The following is a 9,701-nucleotide window of genomic DNA, read 5'->3' as shown; positions in this document are numbered from 1 at the left end:
ACTGATGTCAGCTTGGAAAATGTTCAGTTTTCTTTCTGAACATTGGGAGCTGTGGCTTATGGTCACATTGTTCTTGTCTGTCACTGATTATCACTGTAATAATGGTCATGATGTAGGAAAGTGACCAAAAGTTTGTGAATCTGTTCATATTCTTTCTGTTCCAGTTTTTTATCCGTATTTAATCCTTGTGTCCCCCTCCAGACGTCCTACGCCTCTTCACTGTGGGGATCCTGCTCTGCAAAGTTCTTCCAAGGGCTTATTCCATTTCTTTCCCCTAATTATGTTGTGATGACAGTTTTCCTTTGTTATTATCAAGAGTCTTAGCACCATTGTTTTTTCACCTACTAGATTACAATGTGGGAATTGTGAGTCCTTGCTGAGACTTAAATTTAGGTTAGAGGAGACACAAAAAAACTTTATTCACTTCAGACTTAGAAATCAAACCTCTATGTTGACTTGGACTAGTTGATATTTCTTGCAGATTAATATGACCAGACTGAGATTTTACAGACTTTAATGAAATCATAAGTCTCTGCTTTGAAGAAATTTACCACAGTTGTCTTCACCCCTGACCGTTTACATTCCCATCCCCCCTTCAGTGTAGTTCTCCTCCACACTTGATACTTGCTTAATATGGAGTGACTAAGCACAGATTTAATATTGGACTCACAGCTACTTAGCAATGGAAAGTACAAACTGTCAGCTTTCCTCTGGAAATAAAAATGTCAAGTTTGAACCTTGGTGTATTTACAACAATAAAATGTAAAAGCTTTCTCTAATAACCTGCTGACTGCTCAACTGCTCCTACGTCACTGACACTAAATTGTCTCCCTCAGAGGTTTTTATTTAATGTGTGTTTGTGTGCGTGTGTACGTGTGTGTGTGTATGTGTGTTTGTGTGTGAAAGAGAGAGAGAGAAAGCCATACAAAGCTTAGGCAGGAGGGATACTAGGGTTGAGGAGATCCATGCTCTGCTGGCCAAATATAAAGGCTTATAAAGGCTACAAGTCAGCATGGATGACCTATTTACGGTCAGACACAATGCCTCACAAACAAAAATACACACCAGACAATTTCTGCAACCTTATTTTTCTCCACAGTTATTTGGGAAATGTCTTTTCTTGGCAACACCATTTTTAATCAGACTAAACTGACTATATAAATCAGGTGAAACAACGGCCGTTTGAGACATCTGCCCGTGGTCATCAGTGTTGTGGTGATGTATGTGTGATTGGGGAGGGATATTGTTCCCCAACATCTGTTCATTGTGTCAGCAATCTAAAATTAGTTATTTTTAGCTTTCTTCCAATTCTTTTTCCATTTTCTCTGGACAGCTGGCCTGTGGCAGACTCTGCCTTCCTAACTATCTGGCAGGTTGTGAGATTTGCCACTGCTGTTGCCTTAACATCTGGCCGATGTTAATTTACAGTGTGTAGTGTGGATTTGGGGACTCCTGCTGTGATTTTGTGTGTGTCAGCTGTCCAGGTGTAGGAACATGCTGTAAGACTAACCCTGTGCTCTTTTATTTTGAAGCAGAATATGGATGCAGTCAGATCCACATAAGGAAACACACTGCTGATAGAACCACCTGCTGCAACAATAGTAGAAAAACCTATCCTCGGTATTTGGCATAGGAGTAAGAGTAAAGGTGGATATTTATTCACCTGCTCACTGGATGATGCGCAAACTCCTCTGGGTCTAAGTGTTTGATGGTGTGTGTGTGTGTGTGTGTGTGTGTGTGTGTGTGTGTGTGTGTGTGTGTGTGTGTGTGTGTGTGTGTGTGTGTGTGTGTGTGTGTGTGTGTGTGTGTGTGTGTGTGTGTTTTTTAAGGATCCCCGCCTGCCCTTGAGTCAAGTAGTGAGGACTTTGTCTGCCTTGACGATGTCAGCTCACTGATTCATGCTGCAGCTCTGCCACTGACCCATAGAATGACTCTCAGGGGGGTGTGGAGACAGGTTGCATCCATCACACTGCCTTAGAATTTAGCAGATTTACACTAACGGACACACAGACACTGTATACACTTGGAAGAAAAACCAAGAGTTTAAAGCCATTCTAGCACCCTAAGCACCGCAGTGCTGTGAGCTAAATGCTAATGTCAGCATGCTAACATGCTCACACTGACAATGTTAGCGTGCTGATGTTCAGGCATTATATCCCTAACATCTTCTTTTATCATTTTAGCACAATTACATTTACAAATGAGCAACAAATACAAACTGCAACGGAAGCTGGTTTTAACATCATTAGTTTTGCAGGTGGTCATAAACCAAAGTACTGATAAACAGAAATCTGGACCTGAAGATGGCGCCAGATGGAACCAAATTTCATGGCAATCTACCCTACACTTAGAGATATTTCAATAAAAAACAAAAACTTCGATTTCATGTTGGCGCTAGAGAAAACGTCAGGTTATCATAAAAATTATGAGGATTCATCATCTGGGCACCATTATTGTCTGCACAAAATTATGAGCCAATCCACTGAGTAGATGTTGAGATATTTCACTGAATTGTGAAGTGTAACGTCTGACCTCTTGGTGGCATTGAAAGAAAAATCTGAGGAATGTGTCCTTCAGAGACCCTAAATGTCTTTTCTAAAGTTCATGGCAAACCATCCAATAGTTGTCGAGATATTTTACTCTGAATCACAAATCTCAACCTCGTTGTGGCACTAGAGGAAAAGTCAGGGGCCCGCTAAAGTCACAAGGATTCATCCTCAGGGGGGCATGAATGTCTGTACGAAATTTCAAATAGTTGTCAAGATATTTAAGTCTGGAACAAGGTGGTGGCCAGCTGACAGACTGACTGACCAATATTTCCAATGCTTGAGCCGTGCCACTACGCAGCTAAACATCCTTAACTTTTAGTGGAGTAAAAGGTGCGAGAAGAGGAAATATCATCATGTCACTGACACAAAAAATTATCCAGACAGTGTGGGGACCTGTACACATATTTTCATATAAATTGCTCATTATTTCAGAACATCTGCATACACGTTTGTTTTCCAGATCTCTCTGTTCTTCTCCTGGGCTCTATTCCATGGAGACAGTGAGGTTTGCTGCTCTGTTGTTGTGGTCATGGTGAGTTCTTGCTAGTTTACAGTGCGAGGCTGAGTTGTTGCTGAGAAATGGGTCAGTTTGTGTGGCAGTCTGCACAACAGCCTCTCTGCGCCTGCATTTTGTATCCCAGTGAAAGGAAATATTGTGCCAGATTTCAACCAGATCCTTCAGATACAGGACCTGTAAACAGTGTTTTCCAGGCCTGTCGAAAACTGTGGGACTTTGTGTGTGTGTTATCGTGTGAAAATATGAATGTTGTGCATGTGTGCAAAGAATTTATGTCTGCCAGCATTTAAATTTAGCTTAAAACCCATTTTATCCTGTTTTGTCCCATTGATGCCAATGCACTGGAACAGTCAGATATGATTAGGCATTCAAGAGGCTGTTTTGTAAGTCCAACTTGCTAGAAAGAGACTTCAGGTGAAGCCCTCAGCAAAGAGGGAAACTGGCAACTTTTGGCTCTCTTAACTGTGTGGCACGTCCCTCTGAACACTGCCCATTAAGCACAAATCAACCCATATATTATTAATCTGTTTGGCTCTTCCTCCTTCCACTGCCAGCATCAGAGTGCATTTTAACATGATACTCCCTGGTGATGATGATATATTCTCTCTCATTTCCACTTCATCTGAAAAACAAACATCCAAGCAAGAGTTCAACATCTGGGGTTTCTGTTAAGCTGCTTTTGTCTGAAAGCAAAAAAAAAAAAAAAAAAAAAAAAAGTCTTCTTTCCATGCTTTCTTATTAAGCAGCATTTTGCTAAAGTATTTTTACCCTTTCCTGTTAACTGGATGGACACTGAGTTGTGTTCAAGATCTAATGCCAGGTGCTCTTTGACTGTCTCTGAGTTGAAAACAGTGTGTGGGAGAGATGACAGGTTGCCTGAAGGAATGTTAAAGCACAAGTGATTCATCTCATCTTGGTACATGGAGGACCAAAACGATTTTTAATTCATACCCAGCAAAATGCCACATCCTACACATACACGCATCAACACATACCTGATCATCATAATATGACTTGAGTACACAGTGATTCAAACACCCAGTTTGCTTCACATTTCATAGGCTTGGCGTGCGCAGCTTCCAGGCATAATATGATTGTTGAGGAGATCACTCTGTGTTTATGCGTCGTGATAATAAATTCATTGTGTTTGTCAAAATGCAGCAGACAGTCTCAGTGCTGCAAAGAGAGCAGAGAAGATGCAACATGCATGAATTAAGCTGAAGCAAGAAGCTCCGAGTGTCCCGGTTCTCCAACTGAAACCATAGATAAATTAGTGAAAAGACTAAATTTAATTAAGTATCTTAAACGGATCCGTGTCCCTATAATGGGGTCTCGTCAGTTGTATTTTAATGCCGTGTCATGATATGTGTCAAATCTCCACAGTTTTCAGTACCATATTACTTAAACTGCAGGATGCATAGATAATTTACAGCCTTTGAATGTAATTTTTATGAGCCTGGGAGATGATGGATGATAGGCTCCATCTTTCTTTTTCACATCTTCTTCATGTCGTTACTCACAATTCTCTTTTTTTTATTTCTCTACTCTCTTCTTCCATTGTGTTCCTGTCATCCCTCCCTCTCGTCCTGCAGGTGTATGGTGTACTGACCCTGCCTGCGACAGGCAAGGAGTCAGAGGACCAGGGCCATGATTGGGTCTCCTGGCCCTGGTGGGCGTGCCTTAGTGCCATGGCCGAGGGTGTGGCGATGGGTCCTGGCTGCTTCTCTGGTTGCCATGATAACATTAATGCTGCCAGGAAGGAGCCAGGCCTGTCCGCCACGGTGCGAGTGCTCGGCTCAGCTGAGGTCGGTGTCGTGCCAGCGGCGGAGGCTCACCAACATCCCAGAGGGCATTCCCACAGAGACACAGCTCCTGGATCTCAGCAAGAACCGGCTCCGCTGGGTGCAGGCGGGTGACCTTGCACCGTACCCGAGGCTGGAGGAAGTGGACCTCAGTGAGAACCTCATTGCCACATTAGAGCCCAATGCCTTTGCCACCCTCCAGAGTCTTAAAGTGCTGAAGTTAAGGGGAAACCAGCTGAAGTTAGTGCCGATGGGGGCCTTCGCCAAGATGGGCAATCTGACCAGCCTGGACCTGAGCGAGAACAAGATGGTGATTTTATTAGACTACACCTTCCAGGATCTGAGGAGTCTGAAACATCTAGAGGTGGGAGACAACGACCTGGTTTACATATCCCACAAGGTGAGCTGTCCAGCATCATGTTAGTACGTGATTGGTTTAATAATATTACACTGGATAGAAGAACATTTACTTTATTTTAAAATATTCTCCTTCTGAATTCCAAAGGCTCAGACTTTCATACTGATAGTAGTGGAAAATGTTTTGAGGTTTTAAATAGACAGTGATGCCAAGCAGCTATTTTTGCCAGCTGTAGTGTTGGTAGCAATGCACGGTTTTGCTCAGAAATACTGTATGTAGCTCAACATTTTGAGAAATAGGCTGTCTTGCCAAGTCTTACCTTCTGAGAGAGCCAGGCTAGCTGTTTCCCTTTGTTTCCAGTCTTCATGCTGAGCCAAGATACCTGGCTGTTGGCTGTAGCCTTATATTTAATGTTGAGTTATTCATTTAGCAACATTAATCTCAATCTTTTCTATCTTGCAAGCATTATTATGTGAGGAAAATAATATTGTGGGTTATGAGTTTGAGGTAACTTTGCAGTACTCGTGGCTCCACAAACTCCTAGAATTTCTTGACAGAAATGAAATAGACATTTACATCCATATTTTACAAGACATGTACTTGCTCATGTCATGCTAATGGCCCTTTAGGTTTCTTTCACCAGTAAGGTGTAAACACACCTTCTTTCTTTAGTTTGTTTGTCTAGATATCAAAAATGAACATTCACATTGTCCCCTGTATTTTCCAGGCATTCTCAGGGCTGCTGGGGCTGGAGGATCTCACAATAGAGCGTTGCAACCTGACATCTATCTCTGGCCAGACACTGTCCTACCTCCGCAGCCTGGTCACTCTTCGCCTCCGTCACCTCAGCATCACTGCCCTGGAGGACCAGAACTTCCGCAAGCTCTCCAACCTGCGGGGTCTGGACATCGATCATTGGCCGTACCTGGAGTACATCTCCCCCCTTAGTTTCCAGGGCCTGGACCTCCACTGGCTCTCCATCACCAACACAAACATCACCTCTGTCCCCTCTGCCTCCTTCAAGAACCTGGTGCATCTCACCCACCTCAACCTGTCCTACAATCCCATCACCACACTAGAGCCCTGGGCCTTCAAGGACCTGCTGAGGCTGAAGGAGCTCATCATGGTAAGCACAGGGTTGATGTCAGTGGAGCCCCATGCCCTTGGAGGCCTCCGACAGATCCGGGTCCTCAACTTCTCCTCCAACGACCTGCAGACTCTGGAAGAGGGCTCCTTCCACTCTGTCAACAGTCTGGAGACCCTCAGAGTGGATGGGAACCCTCTGATGTGTGACTGTCGTCTGTTGTGGATCCTGCAAAGACGCAAGACCCTCAACTTTGACGGCAGAGTGCCGGTGTGTGCAGGGCCGGTGGAGGTGCAAGGAGTCAGCCTCAGCACCTTCACCGATTCTGCACTCTTCGATCACTTCACATGCCAGAAACCTAAGATACGCAACCGTAAGCTGCAGCAGGTAATGATTACATTTAAGTTTAATACTTTGCAAAAACTGAATAAACTGCTAATGGTTTGATAACTGAGGTTATGCTAATAGCTTCTACAAGTTACAGATTTTTCTGTGTTTATATTCTGCTGTGTTTTCTGACTCTCCTGCATTTATTAGTCCATGTGCTCCTTTCCTACACCTCCCGCAGGTGGTTGCTCGTGAAGGCCAGCCAGTGAGTTTTCTGTGTCGAGCTGAGGGAGAACCTGCACCTGCTATTGTCTGGATTTCCCCACAGCGCAGACGGATCACAGCTAAGAGTTCAGGGCGAATCACTGTTCTCCCTAGTGGCACCCTGGAGATCCGCTACGCCCAACTTACTGACAGCGGAACATACATCTGTATTGCCAGTAACGCTGGAGGCAATGACACCTACTTCGCCACACTCACAGTGCGTGGCCAGCCGTTAGACGCCGCCTCAGCCTTCTTTCTCAACCGCTCGCTTTACAACAGCGAGTTCTTCAATGACACAAATCTGAACAGCACACGTGTTTTCCTCAAGTTCACCTTGGACCTGACCACAATCTTGGTCTCCACGGCAATGGGTTGCATCACTTTCCTGGGGGTTGTCCTCTTCTGTTTCCTGCTGTTGTTCGTGTGGAGCCGGGGACGCGGCCAACGCAAGAACAACTTCACAGTGGAGTACTCTTTCCGGAAATCTGAACCCGCCACTGGAGGCTCCTCGGGAGGGACCAGGAAGTTCAACATGAAGATGATATGAAACAACGCAGCCAGGGGTCCCTTGGGGGAGGCATGAGCACGTCCCAAAAACGTGTTTGACACACGCAAACGCACACAGCCACTGACTCGCAAAGAAGTTTGAAAGCACAATATAAGTTCCTGTCTAGGGCTCCATTCAAAATTGAGCGCCCACATCAAAACCCGAGCCATTACTTGATTTGGTTTGATTTGTGAATGAAATCAAAATCATCCTGATCTCTCTGCCTCTCAGTGGTTATATTCAGCATGTGGTGAAAAACATGTTTGAATGATACTGTAAGGAACTACAGTATTGATAGATTTGAAAGAGCTGTTTGTCATCCATGCTTGATAGAGTTAAGAATTATAGGAGAGAAGTTGTGAATTGGCATGATTACTGAGCTGTGGAATACTGGTTGTCCTGTGTCTTGGTTACACTAATGAGAAAATGAAAAAGATTTCCTTTTCATTAAAATTCCCTTTACTTTATTCTGTGCAGCCAGGATTTTAAGACAAATGTGATCTAGCTACCATCCTTTTATAGAATTTGTAGCTATACTCTTCAAAAGTCTGCCTTGTTAAGAGTTATGCATGTAGAGTTGCAATTGAAAGTTAAATTGTAAATTTATACCGAAAAATAAAAAGCACATGGGTTTGAAAGAAAATTTGAATATGTTTTCTATAGAATATTCAGTTTAACAGCCAGCTTTATCTATTCTGACCACAGCTGAACAGTGAGGAGGATTATATCGGCTCAAACACTTCATCAACATTATCATATGTCATTTGTTTTAATGAACGAAAGCTTAGTGGATGTAGACTATGATCTGATTATATCTGGTACGAGGGAATCGATTTGGATCATTCACATAAATGACAAATAGACAAACAAAACATGATTTGGCCTTTTCTTCGTGAGATTTTGCGACAACGTTAGCTGTGTGAGTTTGGGACGAGCGCACTAGCCGTGAGCTGCCATAGCTGCCCGTGGCCTGGAGGGTTTGGTTAGGAAGTCAACCCCACCTGACACGGGCCGCTACGGTAACCATAGCAACCTATACAAGAGAGAGCAAGGGGGACCGGGCTGGTGGTCACACGAGGGTTGCTTGTCGAAGGGGAGGGAAAAAAGAAGCCAATGTAACCTCTGCTTCCTCTCCCCAAGATCACAAGCCCCTCTTTCATCAATAGGAGAGGGACGACCCACCAGCCTCCGGCCCCTGTCCTTGCCCTCTGCTGTGTTGGTGGATGCCTGACCTTCCCAGTGCTGCCAGGGGGGAGCAGCCTGGAGAGTTGGGTCATGCTCAGAGGCAGACAGAGGACACACAGTGACACCATGGAGGGGTTCACATAAACATCTACACACTCATCCTAGTAATGGGAAACACACATAGCCACACATGTATAGCACCTTTTCTCAGGAAAAGTGAACTAACTAGCCAACAGAGTGAGTGTAACCACACATAGTTACTATGTAAAAATATTACATTCCAACATAACTGTATGTAGAACCGTAAAGCCAAAATTCATTCTCTGAGAGAGAACTGATGTAAATTTGTGAGTGAAGAAACAAAGCCATAGTATCTGTGGGTTATTTTTTTTATATACAGTAGTGTGTGCATGATTCAGTTATATAATGATAATTATTGCCATTGCCATCTTACAAGCTGTTGTTATGATCACAAGACCATCTGCAATTGGTGGGCTTGCATAAAGTTGTACTCCCTAACACACATGCACACACACAAAACCAACATCGATGTAATCTGAATTGTTAGGAACAACAATCACAGTTACACATGAATAAACATAAAAAATTGACAATGCACAACAGCCATCACAAAGTGTGACGCTGACTGCTCTCTCTCTGTCTCTGAGACGGTCGGTGTGCAAATGTCTCTGCCCCCCTAGCCCAGTGCATCCCCCCTCCTCACCCCCCCCCCCCCCACCCCCCCTCATACACCCCCACTGGGTCCTCCTTTGGGAGGGGTCCCTGGCTGGAGACCGAGGATTCAAATGTAAATGAAGTCGTGTTAACCCTACCCACACCATGTGCATCATATAGTGGAGAGTAGTACTGTGGTTTTAAAAACAACAACAAAAAAAAGACAAAAAACTTTCTTTGAAATGTTCTGTTGCTTCTCCGTGACCTTTTTGCTGTTTACCTTTTTAAAGCTCCTCGTCCTCCATGTGGAACTGTTCTGTTCTCAAAACTCAATAAAGTTCACTAACACCAGACAGTGCCAGTTCACATCTCAGCGGGCATATCAACTGAAGC

General features: G+C 44.0%; 1 protein-coding gene across 1 annotated transcript; it reads left to right on the top strand.

Moving 5' to 3' along the window:
• The first annotated feature begins 4,713 nt into the window (after positions 1-4,713).
• On the top strand, positions 4,714-8,390 carry LOC120798622 (leucine-rich repeat and immunoglobulin-like domain-containing nogo receptor-interacting protein 3). The gene is made up of 3 exons (XM_040143044.1): positions 4,714-5,268; positions 5,954-6,697; positions 6,879-8,390. Exons 1-3 carry the CDS (start codon positions 4,714-4,716, stop codon positions 7,446-7,448), a joined length of 1,869 nt encoding a protein of 622 aa, XP_039998978.1. The 3' UTR covers positions 7,449-8,390.
• The last annotated feature ends 1,311 nt before the right edge of the window (positions 8,391-9,701 follow it).

This window comes from Xiphias gladius, chromosome 14 (genome assembly GCF_016859285.1).
Source record: "Xiphias gladius isolate SHS-SW01 ecotype Sanya breed wild chromosome 14, ASM1685928v1, whole genome shotgun sequence".
Classification (NCBI taxonomy): Eukaryota; Metazoa; Chordata; class Actinopteri; order Istiophoriformes; family Xiphiidae; genus Xiphias; species Xiphias gladius.
This window is presented reverse-complemented; position numbering and strand designations above follow the sequence as displayed.

Excerpts from the sequence above, each read along its gene's own strand:
- LOC120798622 (XM_040143044.1), top strand. The coding sequence starts at position 4,714 with ATGATTGGGTCTCCTGGCCCTGGTGGGCGTGCCTTAGTGCCATGGCCG. Across the intron at positions 5,269-5,953 it reads TGGTTTACATATCCCACAAG|GCATTCTCAGGGCTGCTGGG; the intron begins GTGAGCTGTCCA and ends TGTATTTTCCAG. Across the intron at positions 6,698-6,878 it reads GCAACCGTAAGCTGCAGCAG|GTGGTTGCTCGTGAAGGCCA; the intron begins GTAATGATTACA and ends CACCTCCCGCAG.